The 24236-nt window shown below is 42.7% G+C and overlaps 1 protein-coding gene and 1 long non-coding RNA gene across 2 annotated transcripts; one reads left to right on the plus strand and one right to left on the minus strand.

Annotated features, from left to right (window-relative positions):
* Window positions 1-598: 598 nt before the first annotated feature.
* LOC125024168 lies at window positions 599-4923 on the minus strand. The gene is made up of 3 exons (XR_007114706.1): window positions 4035-4923; window positions 3218-3332; window positions 599-896 (listed from the first exon to the last, which is right to left on the minus strand). It is a non-coding gene; the product is annotated as an uncharacterized LOC125024168 (long non-coding RNA).
* A 110-nt stretch (window positions 4924-5033) lies between these two features.
* On the plus strand, window positions 5034-10609 carry otx2b (orthodenticle homeobox 2b). Its single transcript, XM_047611879.1, has 4 exons — window positions 5034-5451; window positions 7568-7771; window positions 8331-8482; window positions 8986-10609. The coding sequence occupies exons 2-4, from the start codon at window positions 7675-7677 to the stop codon at window positions 9607-9609; spliced, it is 873 nt and encodes a 290-aa protein (XP_047467835.1). The 5' UTR covers window positions 5034-5451; window positions 7568-7674; the 3' UTR covers window positions 9610-10609.
* The last annotated feature ends 13627 nt before the right edge of the window (window positions 10610-24236 follow it).

Raw genomic sequence — 24236 nt, forward strand, 5'->3', positions numbered from 1 at the left:
GGTATAATCCACTAGAGGCTGAAATGCTCCACTGCTGCTTGGGGTGGGTGAGGGTGGGGGGGTCTGAGAGAATCCCTCTGGAAGCACGGTGACTGACCCTATCACATATTCAGGTCAAATAAACAAAACAACGTTGAGAGAAAGGTTAAAATGTCAGGATGGCCTCCTCAGCGGCTCCCCCAACCCACGGCTGGGATGGCCCCTCTCTTCCTCCCGCACCCCCCCCCCCCACGGGCAACGCGCACCTCACCCCCGAGAGGCAAGACAAGAAAACTATTTGATAAATCATGAATAGTCACAGTTGCGCGGGTGCTGTGACCATTCCTAAAATTTATTATGGGGATTACACACAAAATCACACAATGTAACATTTTCAAATGTGTTATGAATGCCTCCCAGAATCCAATTCAAATCCTAGGTTACCAAATAAGCCTGAACAAATCCCCCACATTGAGTTCTTCCTCCTTTGAAGACTTGAGAGGTCCGGTCTGCAGGGCAGGTTTTACCACACCATGCAGGCACCTCAGCGCACACAGGAGAGGGCTACTCATGGCTAGGTGAAGGCAGGGGGAGAAGGAGAGAAGAGTGGAGCTCAGACTAGAACAGAAAGATGCATTTATTTCCAATTTAATTACAGACAATAAATTTAATTTCTCAGCAGTGACATAAACTTAAAGCATCCAACTAAGATTTGGGTGAAAAGCAGTGAGCGACGTTTTATCCAGACTGTCTGAAGACGAGCTCTCCACTCAGTCAGTGTTAACCTTGAGGCAGCCCAGTCTTCTCCGGCCTTCATTTGTCCTCGTCAGCTTTCCGCTAGCCTCGACTTTGCCCCCCTCGCAGATGATCTGAAGACGAGCGCGTTTAATTGCATCCGTTTGTTTGCTGGCGAACTCCTGCATCAACACAACACAAACAAATTACAGCACTAATTAAAAGGCACCAGCTCTGTTAATGGAAAGAACACAAATGGCAAACACGCGTTCCTTTATGGAAGGCGCCGCATTTGAATTTAAGGAGAAATTTGAATGTGTAAAAAAAATAAAATTAATTCGCAACTGGTTTTGTGACAGGAGCACCACTTAAAACTAGCTCAACGGAATCTGCACACCTGTTATTGTTTTTTTTTTTTTTTTTTACGCAGAACTTTCAACCAAAACTAAATGCATATTGCAAGTGTAACTGAGTGCTGCCTGTTCAAAACGCCTGCACGCATGTGTCAGTAAACTCTTCCCAAACAGACACTGAATGGGGTTTCTGCCCCTTTAATCCCCGGGGAGGAGACTGAGTGTGTTTTGATGACCTCTGGGGTCACTTACATGTTACATTACACAAAGGTTTAGCTCCTTTGTGATAAGGGAACAGTGCAGGGAAAGCCCTCTGTTTAAACATCTTGCTCACTATGCTGTGCTTTTTTTTTTTTTTTCTTTCCCCAAAGCAGCAGCGATGTATCCATCAAACCTGCCAGGCTAATTAAAATACAGCTTGTGATTATCCTACTTCAGCTCACCTCCCTCTCTTTTTCCCTCTCCCTGTCACCCACACACTCACATCCAAATGCACACTAAAAATATATCTACAGTAATTACAGTCTGCATCAAATGGTGGCAAATCATTTATTTTAACCCCTGCGGTTTTTAATCAGTCGTACGTTTAGCTTGAACGTGAAGAATTTAAAAGAAATACATTTTAAAAATGTCTACGGAAATAATAAAAAAAAAAAAATAATAATAATCTGGGCAGTGAAACTAAAAATATAATGATTTAGAAGATTTAAAGTGATGTTTTGACTGTAGATGGATCAATAATAATAACTTGGAATATTTAATAAAGAGAAATTGAAGAAGTTAAATAAGTTTTTTTTTTTAAAAAAAAAACTCTTATTAATGCCTAATCAGCATTGACTGAGGTCAATATAAACTCCAAACGGAAAAGCTTTTTCCTGACATTACTGACTATATGAATGCTTTATTGGATTTCGTTCCCCTTTTCTGTCTCTTCTTGAGCTCAGAGTGAATTCCACCACCACATTCCTCATCTGCAGCCATGCGGGTATCCAACAAGGAGGGAGAGAGGCAGGAGAGAGCAGAGGAAAGCTCTCCTGCAGATGGATACATGTGGTATATGTGCAGCCTTAAATTCAAATAATTTACCAACATCCCAGATTTGTTTTGCTTAAGCTACCAGCTGTGTGTTTTAGAGCTTTATCTCTCCTATTTAATTTTAAAACCGTGCATTTATTCATTCAATAATGTGTTGATTATTTCCTTCCACGCCTGGATGAAAGCACATAGAGGGGAGAGAAGGGGGCCGTCTGCAAGTAATTATCCAATCTTAAAATACCATTTTCCTTTTCATGACTATCAAACAAGGGTCAGGCACCCGGGCCCGCGCGGAGCATTTGAAAAGATGTACGCCTCCGCATTAACCGGTGGAAATCACAGGTTGGAGCAGGCCCGGTGAAATCCTCACCCTCAGGTTGAGTGTAGCAGAGGCGGAGATAAAAGCCGTCGTCGTCAATTAGCCGGGAGTCAGTGGGAGCGCTGCTCGCCAGAGGCGTTTAACTCCTTCTCCCTTTAAACGTCCTTTTAAGATACAAAGTCCCCGCGGAGGGCCTGGCTTTACAGTTTAATAAATTATTTAGCAATTTAAACGGTGAGATCCGGCAGATAACTGCGCCGGGCGTCATCATTTTCCACGCAGCAGTCTCAAAGTCTCGCGTTATGGTGCGATTACCTTGCAGCTGCGGAATATGTAAGGAAACAATAATAAAAACGCGTTTTTAAAAAGATGGAACTTTTATCAGCGAGCGGGTTGTTTTTATGCTATGTTCAGATGATACAAAACTAGGTATAGGACAGATATGTAGGATTTACATTTAAAATAACATTTTCAAAGTTCTGCAGGACTCTTAATATAAAGCCTACTTTATATGTTGCGTAAAATGTGTTTTTTGTTCGTTTTTTGGATGGAGTCTGGTGCAGTAAAATGTATGAAGACTAAAATAAGTAATGACTTTAAGAAAACAGCAATATAATTGAAAACCCTTTAACTCTCACACCCATTTGAAGTTTCCACCTCTATCATAACGTTATTTGTTTAAGTTCACGTGAAAAGGCGATTTATATGGAAATAAATGCACTTTTACCACCTTAAGTGTATTATTGCAGCTATAAAAGGCAATGAGTATCATTAAAAAATAAACCAATAAACAAACCTGGATGCGTTGCAGCTCCTTCCCTCCACGAAAACTTCCCCTGTGCTGACATCAGGTCTCAGCCGAGCTCTTAGAAGAAATAATGATCCACTCAGCCTCTTCTCCTGATCGAAATCTGTCAAAGCAGACGAGTTTGGAAAGTTGACATACACTGTGTTGTGTGGCAGTTTGCGTGAGTGTGTGTGTGTGTGTTAGAGAAGGAGAGAGAGAGAGAGAGAGGGCTCCAGCGAGGCTGCAGCTCTGAGTGAAAACCAGTCTCCACAGCAGCTCTCACTGCACCTTTGACTCTGGCCTTCCACGCAGGGAGAGAGAGGCAAAAAAAAAAAAAAAAAATGACGATTCATAAGAGCCACGCTCTGTCTGTGTTTATAAATCTAAATCAATATTCAAATCTGTTTGAAGTGAGCGGGTGTGTCCGTGCAGACGCGCTGTGTATGTGTGTGTGTGTGTGCGCGTGCGTGTGTGTGTGTGAGAGAGAGAGTGTGTGTGTAGGTGTTCCACAAAGCCTCTTAAGATGATACATTTACCAAGCCGTGACAAAAACCCTCGGCATATTATTTTGAGATGGGCACGCAGGTTCAAAATTCAAGTGACGTATGCGGAGGCTTATTTATCGCTTGTAGTAAATATGAAATAAGATCAACGCTGAAGAAAATAACTATTATCAAGACTGCAACACAAATCCTTAGGTCTATTTGTTTTTTATTATTAACATTTTTTTTTTCATTATTATTGTTATTATTATTACAAGATTAAATAAACCTACACACATGCATTTACTTTTTCCCCACATCCAATTTAAATAAAAGAAGCCTACCTTCACACAGAAGTCCTTTATCTTCTTCCTCTTCTTCTCGCAGAAACCGTTTCAAGTGAAATTAAAGCTTGACGCCTACTAAGAGAAATCGGCTTTCTTCTTCTTCTTTTTTTATATATATATTTTTTCTTTCTTTCATTTGTTCTCATCTCTGGCTGGATGCACTCCGCAGGTGCGCATGAGTCCCTTGGCTGCTCAGTGTCTTCCCGGTGGGAACCCACCTGTAAATATTCTAGGTGACTTTTTTTTATGTGCAGGCCTTTACGGGGCTGGGTGGCAGCAGACTGGCTGCCTCTGTGGATGGGAGGACAGTTTAAGAAAATAAGTCGCTCTAAATCCCCCCTTTTTTTTGCGACGCGCAGGAATTTGAGAGGACGGTGCAGCCTTCACACGGAGAGACTTCTCTTGCTCCCAAAGATTAATTCCTAGCTACTCCTATTCTCGTCTCCTCTTTATGACATTTTTCTTACTGAGGCGTCTGCGTAAAAACCGACCAAATCTTATGTTAATATTTTATTTGTCGATCGTCTAGAACTTTTTTTTTCTAACGTAGTTCTATCTTTTTTATTAAGCAACAGATATTTGTGGATGTGTTCAGGTACACTACGTAAAAATCGCTAGTTTTAGTTTTTTTTTTAAAAAAAAAAAAAAGTAAATGAGATCCAGTCGTATATATATATTTTTTCAGAAACATTTTTTTTTTCATTTGTGCATCGCTTCGCTACCCACTAGTGTTTAAATAATATGTCTTGATTCGGTTATTAACCGAAGACAGCGCTGTCTAAAATATAAACTAATAAAAGCGACACAAAAAAGTGACTTCGCCTAAATTTAAACTCTTTTCCTAATTCACCGTTTATTTATTATCAGTGTTCCTCTCCGCGGTGGGATGGGGATGTTGTCAGTCGCCCTCTCGCTGCCATTGGCTGAGGACCGTGCGTCAAAAAAAAAAAAAAAAAAAAAAAAAAAAAAAAAGTAGCTGGAGACATTTGTTTCCCTGGAAAAAAAAAGAGAAAGAGAGAGAGAGAAAAAAACCCTCCCCACCAGTGTGAGAGACTGAGACGGTGACAGACCTCAGCTCAGTCCTGCGGCTCCCATTGGCTGGCAGTTTGTACAAAATCTAAGTCAAACCACTTCACTCACAACACACCAACAAATCCTAAAGGCGTACATGCAGCCTCCTCCATCACTCCGCCGCTGTCGCATCGCTTCAAACCCTGATGCAGGCGCTCGACGTTTAACTTTTATCTGCTCTGTTGTTCTGCTGCTGAAGAAAGCTGCTCCTCTTTCTGCTCCTGCCTGGTTCGGTGATATTTGTTTTATCCGTCAGGACGTCTTTGATTTGTGCTGCTGAGTTTTGTTATTTCACCAGGAGGAAACCAAGCAGACAAAGAACTTTCCACTCGCCAATACCAGGGTAAGTTCTGTTATTATTATCATTATTATCACTGCTATTATTCTTATTATCGTGATTATTATGCACTATCGAAATAAAATAAAAATTCGTTTACCTGAAGGAAATTAAAAATTTCCAAAAGAGGAAACAAACCGGTTCAATTGATGCTGACATAACACCCATAAGAAATAAGATTAAGAAACAAGGTTTCAAAATTTTCTGTGGTATCAGACTACAGATGAAGCTAAACCGTATATCTCAAAGTGCCTGTTTTTATTTTATTTATCTGAGCTGAGTGCAGGGGCAGAAATCTTACAATATGATGTAAGTGGTGCACACAGGGCATGCGATTATTGGAGATCAATCTGATGAAATTACACTTTAATAGTTCCTGCTAATGAGAACCAAAGACAGACTCATAACTAGACCGGAGCTTTTCTGATATTTAAATTGCCCCTTTTTTTCATGATCACATGATTCCTGGAGGTCATATTTTACCAATTTCACACTGTCACTGACTGAACGTGCAACCAGGGCGCCGAGTCCACATGAATTAACTTTCAGTCTGAAGCAAAAACCACAATTTTTTTTAATTTATTTATTTTGTGTCACACTGCACACACTGCTTTGGCATACTTCAACGAGCAAAACGAGGCAACAAAAAGTGGATATTTATGGAGGCGTTGGCTCTGAAATGTGTGCAGAAAAGAAGGAAGAACAAATAGGCCTGCTACTGAACATTTTTTCGGGGCCTTTGGGTCTCCTCTGTCCCCAGAGATAAATAATTCAGAAGACAATAAACCAACACGTCGTGTTTAATATATTTTACCCGTGTTTAGAGGTTCTAGTGACAGACTGTATTTAGGACTCGATTAACCGAACAAATGTATTTTCTTTTTTTTTTCTGAAAATGTCTGTTTTAGTAAATTATCATAGTGTGATTGCAATTTACTTAATTAATTTAAAAAAATACTAAAAAAATGCTACAAAGAAAGAAAAAAAAGAACATCGTCTTTAGGAGCTGGACAACTTTTGGATTGTTGTGACACCAGACTCCAGCACCAGTTAGTTGCCACTCGGATTATCACGTTAATTCATCAACAGAAGAACATTTAATATAATTAAATGTTGGGCAGGGTAATTATTATTGAGCGTGTGTGCGCAACTGGCTGAAGGGTCTGTTTTAAAGTGTGACAGATTGGGACGAGGGGGTTAAAACCGTTGGATATTGAAGGAAAAAAATGCAACTAATCAAGAGGCACGGTGGGGATAGCGGGCGAGGGTCAGTGGAGTTGAAGTGACAGCAATCACATTTACCAGTCAATATCACAGAGCACATTTATTGCTGTTTAAACTGCTCCTGTAATCTCGTGTTCAGCTAGAGAGGCATATGTTCATTATTTCATTGAATTAATGATTTACATGTGCTTCTTTATTTGCCTAAAAACTTCAATAATTTCCTCATCACATTTCCCAGAAATATCATGGCTATTCTGGATAGAATTCTGGAAATATATATACAAGAGGTCATATTTATTTAACAGGTATATACAAGAGATATATTTATATATGTAAAAAAAAATAATAAAAAAAATAATTAAGCTTCGTAGATAATTATTATTATTGCCTGTGTGCACTTTATTAAACAAGGTAGATTTGTGTAGAGCCACGGGTTTCACTAAGACCAACTTACACATCTAAAATTTAAATTAACCAACCTATACATAAAAATAGTTAAACGAAAAAAATAAAGCTAAATTGAAGTGAAAATTGACTGAATTGTCTAGATTTTTTTTTTAGATTTTTTTTTAGATTTCATTTAAAAAAGAAAAAAAATGTATTTTAAAAAGGTAAAGTGTCACCTCGACCATGTTTAATTTGACCGAGAACCAATGACTTTAATTGAATTTTCATGTGACTTGTTGCAATTATAGCGCCCGCATATTGTTTAATTTGTTCGTGGGAGGAGAGTTACGGTTGTGGAGCAGAGGACAGCTGGAGATGTGGCCGGTGGGTTTTTTTTTTTTTTTGAGGAGCGCCATGCGTTTTTGGAGAGGGCTCGTTTCGCGACAGCGCCACATAAGCGGAGCTAATATCACTTCATCTTCACACAACTTTATCTTCTTCTTCTGAACAGGTGGCCGAAAGCGGACCACACAGCGACAAGAGGACACCAAGTACTCCACGGGAGCTCCATCAGTTTTCAAAATTTTCTCCAACTTCAGCCCTCAGACAAACATTAGCATGATGTCGTATCTAAAGCAACCACCTTACACAGTCAATGGCCTCAGCTTAACTACTTCCGGAATGGATCTTTTACATCCATCGGTGGGCTATCCAGGTAGGTTTCAACTTTTTGAAAAATATATTAGGTAAAATGATCAAAATGGCTTATGACTAACTCAGGGCATGCTTATGGTATGTTACAGCACCTATTTAGCGCACTTTTAATGTTTTTTCCCCGTAATGACACGATTTCGTCAGAAAAAAATAAAATAAAAAAGTATTTACTGGAGCACATCACCATACATGATAGCAACAATATAATAGATTACCTGATGTATAGTACCGAACTTTTCGGCGCACAAATCTTGAAGCATGAAGACTCCTTTTGTGTCGTTTACTTTTAGACATGGCTCCAAATTAAATTAGGTGACGTTATCAAATAAATAAATAATTAAATAAATATATTTTTTTCTTTTCTCTTTTTTTCTTTTTTGGCACTTTAGTAACAAAAACTTGAGTTCATTTCTCAATAGACTCGTGCGTAATTACGCAAACAACAAAAATAATGTCCTGTTAGTCACAAATTGGCCTTTGTAGACTTTTAATTTGTATATTAACAAACGTATACATACTTTATATATTTTAGCTGATTTAAATTCCTCGTGTACTTTCAGCCACGCCACGGAAGCAGAGGCGAGAACGGACTACTTTTACGCGCGCACAGCTCGACGTGTTGGAGGCGTTGTTTGCCAAAACCCGGTATCCGGACATATTCATGCGCGAAGAGGTGGCGCTGAAAATCAATCTACCTGAATCCCGAGTGCAGGTGAGTCAAACGGAGCATATATGTGAAAATAATCGAAACATTTTTTAAGCAGTGAATAAAAATGAGATGCAAATTTAAAAATTGGAAATATTAACATGGGTAATCTTTTGAGAAAGTTGTTCAATTAAACAGACGGTACATAGATTTTCTAATAAGGAGACTACGTTTATAGCTCTCGATAATTTACAGATAAACATTCAGCTAAAAAGATCGAATGAAACAGTTTTATTTCTCCATCAAGAAACAGGCTACCTCTGCATATGCAGAGTTTGTGTTTTGTTTCCCTCAAATTTATTTATTTATTCCAGTTGAAAGAGGCAATTCCACATGTACACAAAGACATGTGTTAAGGGGTTTTGGAAATATGTAGAATATATATTTGTGCGCGCTAGACAGTATTTGAGGTCATTTGGGTTACATCATAATTAAGGGATTTTTGGGGATTTTGATAATTATGTGCGTCATATTTTCCTTTTTTTTATTTTTTTTTTATTTTTTTTTAGGTCTGGTTTAAGAACAGGCGGGCAAAGTGTCGCCAGCAGCAGCAACAGCAGCAGAACGGGGGCCAGAACAAGGTGCGACCAGCCAAAAAGAAAAGTTCCCCAACTAGAGAAGTGAGCTCGGAGAGCGGGGCCAGCGGCCAGTTCACTCCCCCCACCAGCACCACCACAGTCCCCGCCGTCTCAACCAGCACCGCCCCAGTGTCCATCTGGAGTCCGGCGTCCATCTCTCCTCTCTCAGACCCCCTATCTACCTCCTCCTCCTGCATGCAGAGGTCCTACCCCATGACCTACACCCAGGCCTCGGGCTACAGCCAGGGCTACGCTGGGTCGACGTCCTACTTCGGGGGTATGGACTGCGGCTCTTACCTCACTCCCATGCACCACCAGTTGTCAGGCCCGGGGTCGACTCTCAGTCCGATGAGCACAAACGCGGTCACAAGCCATCTGAACCAGTCCCCGGCGTCCCTCTCCACCCAGGGCTACGGGACGTCCGGCCTGGGCTTCAACTCCACAGCAGACTGCTTGGATTATAAGGACCAAGCGGCGTCGTGGAAGCTGAACTTCAATGCCGATTGCTTGGATTATAAGGATCAAACATCCTCTTGGAAATTCCAGGTCCTGTGAACAGAGCAATCATCTGCTAAAAAAAAACAACAAAAAAAACAAAAAAAAAAGTGCACAAACAGTGACGATCACACGAGACACAGCGCCGCCATCCCTCAGTAAAACACATCAGACTGGTCAAAACGTGAGCCCGGCGCGGCGAGCCAGGGCTTTCAAGGGTCTCAAAGTTTTTTGGCATGACGGTCTCTAGTCCTCCTAGATGAGAGGTTTAATTTATTTTAGCACTGGCAAAGAGATTTTTCCCCTCCCCTGTTCATTAACAGGTTTTAGCCCCTCATCCACGTCTGTCAGTGTGTGCCTCTATGCGTAAAAAACACCTGTTGAGGACCACGGAGTGGACTCTGAAAGAAAAAGAAAAGCCACAGCCACGGAACTAAAACTCAAGAACAAAAGCTGACTCTCCTGCTGAAGTGCTCGGGATGGACAGACCTCCTTAAATCTTCTTAACACAACTTTGCCGGCCTGCTGGCAGAGGGACGACGAGGGTGGCGTGTGTGGACATGGATGCACTACTTTATTTAAGAAAAAAAAGTGTTTATAAGGAATCAATATGTAGTTTCTAAGAGACAATCAGTGTGCGTCTTATATAAATGGTACATATGTGTTTTTTTTATCTGTGCTAGCCTTCGAAACTGTGATCTGTTGTATTGTATGCAATTTGTGAGCCCCCCTCGCATCAGACTCTCTGCTGTGATTTTAATAGATTTCTAACTTCTTCTTTTTTTTCTCTCTCTCCGTTGAACGACGAAAGATGCTAATGGTTACGTTATCGCGTCGCAAAGAGACACGAGACTTTCCAAGCACATGGTGTGGTAGTAATAATCAAGGGTTAGCCATACTGGAAAAGACTCTCGCCCGCTGAGAGCTCTACACTTGCTCCCCTCCATTGATCTCAACACACGGTGATTGTGGATCCTTCACTGGCTCCAAAGATGGTGTGACCTCACCGCTGAAAAGACATGAATAAAGGTCCTGTGAGCTCACTCTTTCACCAAGAGACGATCTGTGTGTGCGTGGATGTGTGCGTCTGTGTGTGCGGGAAATTAACAAGGTGGTCCCCGTGCGTCAAACTGGCTGGCTTTTCTAATCGGGGGGTTATTAGCTGAACTACAGCGAATTCCTCCAACTTACCATTTGACAACAGGTCTTAATAATATTTAATAATATTTTTGAATTAAATCACGGTCACATTTCATTTTTTTATTTTAATTTAACTGGTCGGGGGCGTGGTGGGGTTAAGTGTCCTCATTATTAAACAGATAATTGAGTAATAATTACACATGGCAAAAGAGACGTAGAATTATTCCAACGCATCCAACTAAAATTAACAAATATATTGACATGCAAAAAAAGTCATGCAGAGCCATCCCGCGTTCAAGAATAAAATGTCTATTTTCTCATCAGAGGAAGAGAACAAAAAAAATGTATGCTCTATAAATGTTTTCTTTTTTTCTGATTTCAGGTAATGTCCAGATAGTGAATGGTAGTGAGCAGTTTGAGAAAAGCACAGTGTTTAATCCGAACTCTCCGAGGTGTTAATCCCAATATTTTACCGGCGGGGGTTTCTCTGGGGCGCAGCAGCAGCAGTGGTCCCCTTCAAAGCCCCGCGGCACGAGCTTACAAGCCTCATCCCCAAATGGGCGCTCCAAGACGAAACCTGATATTTCATGTAACTGCAAAATGCAAACCCGCGCTGATATTTCTTTAAAGAAACCACACAGATTTGATTCAATTACAAATATATTCGGTCGGAACACACGGGGAGGAGATGCAGTGAAGGGAAACGTTTTGAATCTAAAGAATTTGAATGAGGACACAAATGGAAAAAAAAAAATCTCTGTTGAGCATTTGTTTCTCTCTTAGTTGGCTGTATGTGTCAAAATTTCTGGGAAGATTGCAGGAAAAAAATAAGAATAAAAAGCATAGAACACTGTGCGCAAGAAAGAAAAATCTGTAAAATTATTTTGGGTACCTATGCTGTGCAGTAGATAACCTCAACGCTATGGAATATCATTTGTACTAAACCAGAACGTTTGCAAGGGCAAAACTTTATATGCTGCATCATGCATGATATCAGTGTCTTTGTTTGCAGCTCTTCTCAAATGGTAATTAGGGGATATGTGCGCCTCTGGAGTGCACAGGAGAGGTTATGGCTTTTTTTTTTTTTTAAGAAAAAAAAACATTTTCAATAGGTTAATGCTGATTTGTTTTTCTTTTTTCCTATTTGCTCCACTAAAGTCTAACGTTAGACTCTCAAGTTGAGGGACAATAAAGTCAGAGCGGCTCAGGGATCTGTAATGAGTCGACATGACTCTGCAGTGGGCTAATTGTTAGAAGTCCAACATTCAATTAGCATCCTTGACATTGCCAATAATCTCTCTTTCATTGGAGTCCCCGCTAAAAGGAGCGCACTAATTAAAAGCGTTGCTTGAAATAATCGAAGCGTTAAAGAGAAGAGCGACTTTGATGCCACTCCTGCGCGGTCAGAAAATAGGTGTGTGCGTCTCTCTCTCTTTCTCTCTGTCTTGTAGGAGGTTAGGAAGACTTAATTATACAACAGCCCGTCTAAGTCATTGAAGGGTGAAGTACATGTAACAGCTCATCGTCAGATTCTGACTGATACTCTTTTAATCCATTACGCAGACCGATTTTTTTTTTTTTTTTTTTGCTATAATATTCAACAGTCAGTTATGATACTGCGCGACGCCAAGTTTAGCAAACACACAAATACATTGTCAAGGCCATAAAGAATGAAACAATTGAACTTGGAAATAATAGGAGTCTGAATATTCATGAGCTGCGTCTATTCTCGGTGTCAACAACTTTTTCATACAGACAACTAAAAAAAAGGGGGGTGAGGGTTGGGGGGTTACAGACAGCAGGGTCACTTTCAAGAAGCCAGATGAAGAAAATCTCCTATTTTACAGAGAATCTCTGCAATAAGTGACTGTGGCGAGGGGAAAAAAATCGCGAGAAAAGTCCGAGAACGAGAAGTAGGACGAGGATGAAGACTTCTATCATCTTCATCTGAATAAACACGCCTGATTAGAAAACGTCAACCATTCTTGAAAATGCATCTGAATCGAAGAAATGAAGTCAAGTGAGACAAAGAGGGGGGATTCTTCAGAATCTTCAGAAAAAGGGCCCTCTGAATATTAAATGATGACGCACATGACGAGAAAAAAAAATACCAGGTTTAAGTTTCCATCTATAATAAACGTATCAATGCGCACAGATACATAATAAATATACGGAGTGGAACACAATAGAGCCAACCCCGTTTGTTATTGTAACCTCGGAGCCTCGTGTCTTCAAAGTGCACAAGTCATGAGGAGGATTAGGCATCCGGCCTCCACAATACTTCATACATACAATGAGTTTTAATCAAGACCAAAGCAGCGCTAAGGAGCATATGGGACCAACAGACGCTGCATTAATCCCTCTTGGTTTTTGTCTAGCAGCGGGTTGCGCAGCGCCCCTTGTCCCCCTGCACTGGCTGCTGTCCGCTCTCTAACTCCTACCAGGCATCCTCTGCGAGCGTCGGCCTGCGAGAAGTTGCTGCTGAAGGCCGCAGCGCCCGCAGGAGAAACGGGGGATTGTGCGCCGAGTGTGTGTTCTGATCACAAGTCGTAAAAAATGGGAAGAAAACAATTCTTCAGCAGCCTGTGCGATGGCAGCATTCACTCAAAGTTTCCCCTGCAGGTCATTTTCCCTCAGTCCAAAAGGAAACTATGAACCTTTTCCTACTTGGACTTTCAATGAAAGGGCAAACAAATCTAGTATAATGTTTAAAATAATAATAATAAAAAAAATAGAGGGTGTGAAAACAGCAGGAAAGTTTGTTAAAGTGTGTAAAATTATATATATATAAAAAAAACATTCTCAATTTTAAACACTCACTCACACTCACCAGCTCGTCTGACAACCTGCATGGCAGCCTGATTGATATACTATATGTACGTGTGTTTATGGCTATACGATGTAATGAAATAAAATTCAATAATATAATTATTTGTAAAAATGTGTCAGCAACCAATAATAAAAATAATAATAATAAAAAAAACATAAAAATAAATAATATTTTAAGATAATCCAGCAGTATCCCCTTGAAAGTGCTTATCCAGGCTTAGTCAATATTTCCTGAAATTATTTAAGTTTGTGACATCATCAATGAATTTGATAATCTTGTCAAAGATTAAAATTAAAGGGGTTTTGTGTAGCCTAGCATAATAACAGATTTAGATGTTTTAAAAAATGAAGTCTAAAGAGATTTGAAGTATAAGCGCAGTAAAAAGCATGTTATTTTAATTTCTCAGACTGCTCACACAAATCCGTGGATTTGCAGAGATCCAGGACTGATAATGATACCAGCGGCTTGACTAGCTGGAGGTCTGATGAAGCAAAAGGGCCACACATTTCCTTCTGCAGCGGGAAGCCTCGGAGAACCTAAAAAAAAATAAAGAAATAATAAAAATAAAAACAGAACACCGAATGCTTCCTATTTCCCTCACCGGCCTGCAGCAGTTCACCACTTCCTGCTGCAAAACACAAGGATGTGAGGGGGCATGTTCATACTCTAACGGGGTCCTTTTTGCACACATAAGTGCTCTCTAAAAAACGGTCTCACCAAATATGCCCAAACATTTGGCTTATGATGTTCATAAGCCCCACAGGACACAGAGGGCTTATCAGTTCATTAGCCACTTGATGGCCTATTTCAAGTTATAGTAGGTGGGAGGAGGGCGATGGATGAGGATATAGCCATCCATTACTGAAGCATATTTTGTTAAGCTATTCAGAGATAGATGGGAAAAAAAACTCAAACCCATAAGAAGATTAGCAGACCTCAGCATATGTTAAAAAAAAAACACATTATTACTATGCTTATGGGTTGAGTTAATACCTAGTTAGGTAAAGCTCACCTAGTTAAGGCTGGACAGAGGCTGTGAATGCGAGCTGATTTTATTTGCTTAAAAAGATAGGTTTTACTTGTATTAGTATTTTGGATCATGTTTTCTGTATATATCTGTACATATATGTATTTAGTCATCATTAAAACTGTATAGGAGTAGTAAATGGTGAATTGCACTTTAAGCCTGTAGGTTTTGCAAACTCCTTGGATTAATGTTTTCCAACCGTTTTACTAGACAAATGGGAATATTTTCGTGGTGGATTACGCTTCATCCTAATGGTGATGTCCCACACGCTGCAACACGGTGGAGAGCAAAGTGCTGAAAGTGTAATCACCCCCTACGTGACGACTAATGGTCATTAATGCTGCCCAGGTCCAAGAGGTCACATACATACTATTTGGACACGGACTATGGCAGGTTTTGCTTCAAGCAAAGGAGGCTTTGTTTAATTTTTTTTTTTTTTTTTTACTGGTTTCTGTCATACAACATGGTCTGAAGTCCATTCAGTTACTATGCGATCCAGCAGCTAAAAAACTTTTTATATTATCATAAATTTTGTGAATGAAAAGACGTCGTCATGTTTTAGCCCATAATATGTACAACAGCAGGGGCGTGAGGCAAATAACACAAATGGACACAACCCACATGAAATCCTGAGTATTCTGAGCCGAGGACAATGCAGAATTCGATCAACTCCAACAGCTTCAATTTAACGATATCTACACAGGAAGCTCTTAATATTCTCTTCTGTTTTTACACCCTGCTCTGACTGAAACTGGGGAGGGAATTAGCGGGAACAGCTGACATTTGACATTACATGCAAGCCGTGATCAAACCCAATGGTTAACGGCCTCAAACGCACCTTTTGATCACAAATAGCTTACAAATTTAATGACTTCATGGTGAACGGAGCCAATTTCTCTCCATTCTTCCAGTCTTCTCACCACAGGCTGCGCAGAATATCAAAAACAGACAATCTCAAATGAGAGAGAAAAAAAAAATAAAGTAGTGCTACTGTGCTGCTGCGACTTAGATGATCGATTTCATATTAATTTGTGAAAGAATTCATGAATAAAAGGTTAACTCTTCTCTGGGGAGGAGGGGGGTCTCTTTTCTCTTCAGCATGTGTTTAAACGAGTAAGATTTTCCAAATAACACAGTAGTACTGTCCTCCTCACCAGACCACTGAGCCCATGAGACTCCTCATTATTACAGTTAACTCAGTTGCAGGTGACGTGCGTTTCTAACTATTGATTAATTTCCTGCAAACATCATCCTCTAGTGAGACAGGAGGCCTAACCAAAAATTAATTAGCTGCTTCCAACAGATTAAACCCCCCCCTCCCATCCTCTCAGATGGACAACAGCAAGTTAGAGAGCAGACATGGAGGAGAGGCAAAATCAGCCCCAGAGGCAGAATCTCCTCTTTGCTTATTTCAATATTTCATTGAGTGTTATACATCAATGAACTGTTTCAGGGTGTCACCGCGCAAAAGCTAAGCCTTTTCGAATTCACGGCCCCGCAAAGTGCACGCCTTCTCCCGACGTGCCCCGGAACGCATGAAAGCAGCCGCCTCCGTCGCACACAAGTTCAAAACCCTCCTCAACTTTTGGAAACACCGCATCCACAGGGCTGCTGAGCCTCTTTTCTACCGGCGACACACAATCTCAACTTTCCGCTGAAGTCAAGTTCCCAAAACTGAATGTCTGAGAAGACAAAAAAAAAAGAGATTTTATCCCTGTTGTTACAGAGATGTTTGAAAAGTCTCGACCCTGACCAGGTTTGAAGCACAGTGGAGGCCAGTTGAGGCTGTTAAACAGTATGCAGTGTGAGAGCATACATGTGTAAGTTGTCGAGAAAGTAGGCTTCACAAATGCTGTTTCAGAAGTTAAGTTACAAGAAGCTGCTGCAGAAAACGAGAAGGTGTCGGTCGCAAAGACATCTCCACATCCGAATCTGAAAATTCACTGGCGCCATTCAGTGTGGATCAGGAACCGAACTTCAAAGACACGACTCTAAGTAGTTTTCATGGCAAACATTCACACCTGTAACACCAAGAAAAGCACAGTTGTAATTAATAACGTTAACGACGGCTGCAGGGTGCAGCTGTTTGTGCGCGGAGCTGAGCCTTTGTTAATGTTATTAATTACACCTGTGCACATCCTGTTAGGACGACCCAGAGAGCCCGCTGTGACGGAGCCCTGAGTGCGCACCTTTCAGGTCTCACTATGACAGCTCAAAGGATCTGGATTAGAGCTGGTTTATTTGACGCAGAGGGCAACGATGGCTGCTGTGAAAGGCGTCCGTTAAGTGTCTGCCTGACATTAGTCACACGTCCTTCAACCAAGTTAATTAAGCATTGTTGCCATCTATTCCGTTAACTGTGTAACTTCGTACTGCGTAGAGCATCTCTACCGTCTTGTGGTTCACTTGACGATTTAAATTGAGTGTCCGTCAACAGTTGCCCGCTGAATGGACATGACGCCCTTGGGCCTGAGAGCCAATATGGCGGACAACTGACAACAACCGCTGCTCACGATGAAGCCCAAACACTTAACGTTGGCTTAAGGGTTAAGAATCTCCTCTAAGTGAAATCATCCGGAGGGGCAGTCAAATCTCTTTTTCTCCGTAAATACAGTTAATTCTTCGATATACTGCTAATTTGACAGTTTTAAAATCCTTGCCTGATCAGTTTTACCTCTCTTAATCTCCCCTCTCCCTGCACCCCCCCCCGGCCCCCACCCCCCCTCCACCTGTTAGTCTGGGTGTGCATGCGTGCCTCCCTCTCTCCTGAGAGCATATGGAGCAGTGGCTGACCCAGGGAGTCGTTGAGTGTGGGGACAGATGCAGCCTCTTCTCTCCCCTCAAACCCCCCTCCCTCCCTCCCTCCCTCCTCCTCCTCCTCCTCCTCCTCCCCTCCCTCCACCCCACCCGCCACGACCAGCCCTTCCCTCCTATCCACCTGTTTGGGTCACAGACCAGGGGGATGAGTGGCTGTGCGCGTGCCACACCAGCGGCTTGGCCACTGCTTTGTTATCCAACCCCAAGACAAAAGGGTATTTAGGGAGGCCGGCTGCCTGCCCAAGGGGAACACAATGCCATGAGGCTGGCAGCCCCGTGGACCTGGGGCCGCCGATCACGTGCCCGCTTCATGTGAATGAGCGTCAGGGGGCATCTGTTGTGTGCGTGTGTCCAACCTGAGGTATTGTGCCAGACGAGGGGGCAGGAGACAAAGATGTGTGTTTATGTGAGAGGTGGAGGGAGGGTAAACAATTCCGGCTATTATAATTAAATGAGGTCTACACTTGAATGCATTGTGGTCCGAGTAATAACAGGTCAACTTCTGCTGCTTCGGATGCTAATGAAATTCAAATTGCTTATTGATTTCATTAACAGTTACACTATTTTCTGCGTTGTAAAATGTTATTTTATCAGTATTCAAAAAGTCTTGGGTTAGTTTTTAAGGGAACAATCATAAACCTGTGACTAATTATCACGCATCATAAAAGAAATAAAAGTCATTTAAATGCATTCAGAACTCCATAGAAAAAAATGGCATTCTACAACTTAGTCTGTAGTTAATTATTTAAATTAAAAAAACACTAATTGATCCGAACAAATCTTCATCTTGGGTCAGCGCTTGCTCTGATGTCACCTCACAGATCACTAAAAGCAATTAGGGCAAAACAAACAGTGGTTACTTGCTACCAGTTCCCCGGCGACTGTGCCGCTGTGTGGTTTATGAACTCCGGCGGGGGGCAGCGCACTGACACGGTGTCAGAGGCATCGGGGTCAGGTCGGCGAGGCCACCGAGGTCGGGTCAAGTCGAGCCTGTACGGGCTGAGGGGATCTTGACCCCCGGGGGGTCGGCAGGGGGAAAAAATTAAGTGACACAAGGCACGATTCAAACTGTGACGAGGGGCGAAGATGGCGGCCGGCGGCCCTTAACAACCTCATCATCTTCGGCCTCAGCTGTGAGGAGGCAGAAGACCAAACGTCTAGACTGGAACTGACTTTGTGCACATAGTGTATGTTCATTAAACCACCGCCAAAGGGGAAGTATCCTATAATTACACACACACTGTTAAATGTAAAGGTCCCATTTGTTGCTTCAGGATTAAATAATCTAAAGAAATCTACAGGTGCTACATTGAAGTCTTGTGTTAGTATTAGGCTGCTACAATTGTAAAACTTGCATAAAATAAACTGTAAAGCAGTTTGTGTAATGCTACAGTATTTTATAGCGCGGTGGCTCCCGTTCCTGCGGCCTAAAAGAAACCCTTAATTTGAAATGTGCGCACTACTGTTTAGTCTAGACGTTGTGTTACATCATTCTGGCAGGGGCGTTGTGTGTGTTATTGTGTCTATTGTGGCTTACTACAGCGTGTCATGCTCTCTCAACAGGCACGGTTACACATGGCTTGTGGCGCCCTGACCTACAACTCCCCCTCTTGTTTGTCAGCGGTTGTTTGGCCTACTTTCATAAAGACAAACACAGCCCATTTGTTTTGTTTTGCATTTCCATGAAAATGGAATAAACAACTGTCAGGGAGGCTGGGGTGGGGAGGGAGGGGTGGGGTGGGGTGGGGGGACAATTGACAGTTGTTGTTTTTTTGTTGTTGTTGCTGTCGTATGAGGCTTTGGAATACGTAAGCGGGTGCGGCAAATTCTGAAGATGCTTAATGGATACTGAGAAATTGTAAAAAAAAAAAATGTCAACACATATAAAAGGTATGAGGTAATAACTACTGGTAAAACTCTGCCTGCTGAAGTGCTATTTTCCAACTCAGCGGGTCTTTCCTGACCTTCTGGACACCAACTGAACTGTGAGCCATGAGGCCAGCAGACCTTCAAACTGAATCAGCCCCTCCCTCCCTCTCTTGACTCACTCCGTGGACAGTGAGGATGCTACAGTTCATTAATGAGGATGCTCCATAGCCCTTAATTAGTGGCACACTGACACAGCAATGAGGAGGGGAGGAGAGGAGAGGGGAGGGGAGGGGCGTGCTGGGAAGAAGGGGGGAGGCACGTCGGCGGGAGGGGGAGTCTCCAAGTAAGTCCATGTTTTAAAAAGGATCAAAAAAGACATCTAACCTAGTCTGAATTCTCACTCCAGCGGCCCCATTCAAAAGGAAAGCAATTGTTTTGACATGAGGAACTTGATCAAACAAAATTGATTAGGTCTTTGGAGGGGTGTGACATGGGCAGCTCTCGGAGGCTAGGCGGCGGACTGTAGCAAACACATGTGATTGAAAAGCGTTAAATGGGTGTCAAACAAGCGGGGACATAATGTTTGACTTAAATTATCAGCGGTCCCAAAGGAGGCTTGTGGGACCGCTCCCCGGAGCCGGGCGTGTGTGTGGAATACAAACAGGGGATTCACCAGTGACCAGTGGGGTCAGTGCTGTGGGAGAAGGGGGACGGGTGCTGGTCGCTCCTGTGAGACTTGGCGACATTCCTGCAGCACCTTTTTTTTTTTTTTTTTTTTTTTTGTAATTTGCTGGATACGACCCCCTCCTTGCAGGCGCTACGGGGACAGACAACACTTCTAACACACGGCCACAGTTGCATTGGGCGTGTGTGTGTGTGTGTGTGTGTGTATTTGCGGGGAGGGTGGAGGGTGGGCTGTTGTTGGGTCCCAGATGGGGTAATAGGGAGTTTAGCATCAGGATTACAATGCAATAGTGAGGCTTTGGATTGAAGAGTGATTACCCCAAGCTCGCAGTGGTTACCCAGTAACGTGCCTCTCCTGCGCCACCGCTGGGTCAACTAGAGAGGGTGTGGTTACAGTCATGGATAAATATTAAAAATATACTGGTCAAAGTTAGCAAACAATACAATATTATTTTTTACAAAACATGCTGGATGTACAAAGTGTATCTGAGCCATTTTAACTGAGCCAATTCTGAACCAAAATCAGTTTAACTAAATATAATGTCCACAATGGAAGATTTTTTGGGGGTCTTTGGCCTGAAAAATGTTGAAGACCCCTGTTCTATGGAAAGAAAACTAGAAGTGCTCCCTCTCATGGTCGTAACTGGTTATTATTATGATTAAATGATGTTTCCACACGTAGCTGTGTTTAGCCTAAAAGACGTTACATTTCCGAACCCTTCTCCGCCACCTCCCTCCATCAACTTATCCTTTTGTTGAACACGTATCTCGACTCTGAAGTCTGCCCCCCTCCCTCTGCCTCCCCCTGAACCTTCCAGCCCTCCCTCCGTCCCCAGCCGCTGGCCATCACAGGTCCAGCTCTGGCACAGCCCGGGGAGATTGAAATGTTAAAGGAAAGAGCGACAGCTCCACTAATTAAATTCCCCAGGTTAATCCCCGTCGATCCCTCTACCTCACTCCCCAACCAGACCTCGCGAGGAGATGGGGGCAGACGACGGGGAGGGGGCAACAACAAACAAACAAACATTCGGCACCGACAATGGGCACAAAAAAAAAAACATTAAAAAAACAAAAAAAAACAAAGGCTGGATGAGAAAATGTAAAGACTGAAACACCGCACGCGGCGAGGTTGGTTTAAACAAGCAAATATGTGAGCAAACATGCATCCGTATGGGGCAGAACAAACACACACAGCGATGCATCCCAAGCAAAATCCTCATGGCGTATCACAGAGTAGATCACAAAAAACGCTGCCGCACATTAAAGCTTTTTCATGCTCGAACCTAAGTCGCACACCCGGGACTGTATTGCAAACGAGCGCTCACCGACGCCAGCCTCAGACCTGTCATCATCTCAGCGTGGGCCGCGGCCTCACGTCTGACCCCGTGCCACTTTGCAGAGGACGGCCGACACGCTGACCAAAAAACCATCAAACTATGTGACCTTGGCAGCGTCACGAGAGGCGCCGTATACATTCCACCTCCTCGTGTGTCGCAGGTTCAGGCTGCAGAACTTTCAACGTGGTCGTAAGTCGTTCAAAGGCTTTCATTCGGGAAGATAACATTCAGAAAAACCTTTGAATAAGTAGGAAAAGTCTCAAAACACAGCTCAGCTTGTAATCCGCCAGGTCTTCATGCAAGTAATCACTTGAAGAGAAGACTAATCTACCTTTCAATGTGCTGTCATGTGTTAAGCAAAAAGCGCGAGGTGCATTTTCATCCTGTACTTTTAAGTAAAAGATAAAAACAACAGATGCTTTAAAGCACTGTAAGAATTAAAAGAGTTTATAATTTTACTAAAGACAAAAGACTGGTGTTAAAAGTGCTCGTTCTCATTCACAAAAGACGCTTAAAGCGTTCACGTCAGATGCATCGTGCAAAGCTGAGAAAGTGTGTGTTATTTTCCCAACTGATCCTGAGCAGACACAGGATGGGGTCGGCGCAGGAAAAGCAGATTTCAAAGGGAAATAATGGGGCAGGTGCTTTTTGTGCGGAGTGGGCGTGGTGTCGGGGCAGATGTGGGTGTTTTGCACAGTGCAGGCGTGCTGCGTCACAGACACCACGCGCCTGCGTTGTGGCTTCGCTCAGAGGTGTAATGCCTGATTAGGGGATTACAGGAAAGTGCTTCTTTGCAGTTCTGTGAGAAACAATTATTAACATGTTGGTGTCTCTAATCCTGGATAAACACAGCTTTTCAAGAACAACAGCGAGAGTCTTTCTTCCTCCCTTTAAAAAAAAAAAAAAAAAAAAAAAAATCTGTGTTTAAACCCCGTAGTCACTTGAACTCCAAAGCCTAACTAATACCAGCGGAGGAGACGAGCCAGTCGTGTGGAACGCTGTCAGTGCAGAGGTTGTGCTCTTGGTGGAAGACGTAGCCGGCCAGCAGGCCTTCGCATCAGAGGGGAAATCCAAATTTAGCTTGGGGAGAGAAAAGCATTGTGCTGAGCACTGCTTGTTGAAAGGGCATTAGACTGAAACATGTTCACAGCCTGTAATCTTTTATTTGTTTGTACACTTGTCTCGTGTAATCTGCTTTCTAGTAATACAGCGATGATTTCCTAAGTCATGCTGGGGAACCAGTGGATAATAGATTCAGGTGGGCTAGCGTCACAGACTTAGAGCAGGTTTACACTGCACAGTAGTGTATTTATTAGTAATTCAAGTATTGTTAGGCTTGATGGCAAGACAACAAAGCTGTGGGCAGTCGCTTAACCCACTGACCCCTAGTGTTAGTCTACCAGCAGCAGGGCATTTAACAGGTTAGAACTTAACTGTTTACTAATCATTACTACTATCATACATTTAAATAATAAATTCATTATTTATGTCTCTAAACAGTATGAATTTACACACTACAGATGAATAAATCAGCAAATGTTCAAATATAAGTAGTGATCACAGTTATAGTACTAGTGATACTATTTAGTGCCAGTTGCGTGTGATAAGAGTCAAGCAGGAAGCAATCAACCCAGTGCTGGTGCCTGAGCCACCAATCTGCACGCATACACCCCCCCCTCTTTCCCCTCTTTCCCCCACCCCCACCCCCACCTCATACACTTTATCATTTCAGTGTTGCCTGTGGCTCTGAAATAGAGCACATCAAAACAACCTGGAAGTTTCATTTCTGATACCCTTGAACCTGCTGACTGGCCACACTGTCCACTACCTGACACTTTGAAGAGCACCTCATCCCTCCTCTCGTTCTCTCCCCCACCGCCGTTCTGCGAGGCCCTGAGAAGAGATGGCGGTCATTACAGTGCTGCTTTTGGGCAAAATGTACCTGATTTACTTAAAAAAAAAAAAAAAAAAGGAGTGGATATTCCCTTAAATAAGAAATAAAACTAAAATGGAAAACCCTCGATAGTGGACTCTATGCTGTGCTCGTGTCAGTGTACTTTTATTGACCTTTATTGAGCCTCTTCCGCAGGAGAAGGGGGGAAGACTAAGAGCAGTCCTAAAGGTACTGGTGCGCGATGTTGAGGATGTGTTGTGCCCATCTGGCAGGCCAGGGTTTAGCCCTAATCCCAGAGCCCCTCTGCAGGGGGGCCCCAGACTGTTGATCACTGGCCCCATGCTGGTTCCTCCTGACCTCCCTCCTCAGCGCACAAGCACAGCACCCTGGCACAACAAAACAGCACAATTGCACATAAACAGCAGAGCGCCACTCTTGTTTCACACTTTCCTATTTCACATTCGCAAACAGTCAATACTACGTGAAGTGCGCCTGCGACCACACCAAATATAAACACCGGAAAAGACGAGAAAGAATCACGACCCTGACGAGAAAATAAAAAAAATAAATAAATAAAAATACAGGAAACACAAACATATCCACACACATGCAAAGGGCACGGAGACCCGTTTTTGCGAGGCAATATGGAATAACTCATTTATCAAACACACAACTAGAGACAGAGTAAATATACACACACATAATTACAAAAACATAGACAGAAAGGCAAACACACAAAGACACCCAGAAGCAGTCACCCAGCCATACACACCACACACCTAACCACTGATAATCCCCTAGACACGGGAACACACACATTCAAACACACACACACACTCACACACACACTCGCGCACACAGAGCATCATTATGTTTATCACTGTGAACCAGCCCACCGACACCCATCACTCTAATTCCATTTGTCTGTTTAGATTCGTTTTGCTTTAATCCTCCCTTGTTTGTGCACATCTGCAAGCGCTGCAGCAACAGCACAGGCCCCAGCAAGACCGACAGACCGAGGGAGAGCTCGCAGGGAGGACTCTCCCTCCTGACACCCCGGTCCCCGTAGCTCCGGCAGCAGGGGCAGAC

This window comes from Mugil cephalus, chromosome 17, assembly GCF_022458985.1.
Source record: "Mugil cephalus isolate CIBA_MC_2020 chromosome 17, CIBA_Mcephalus_1.1, whole genome shotgun sequence".
Classification (NCBI taxonomy): domain Eukaryota; kingdom Metazoa; phylum Chordata; class Actinopteri; order Mugiliformes; family Mugilidae; genus Mugil; species Mugil cephalus.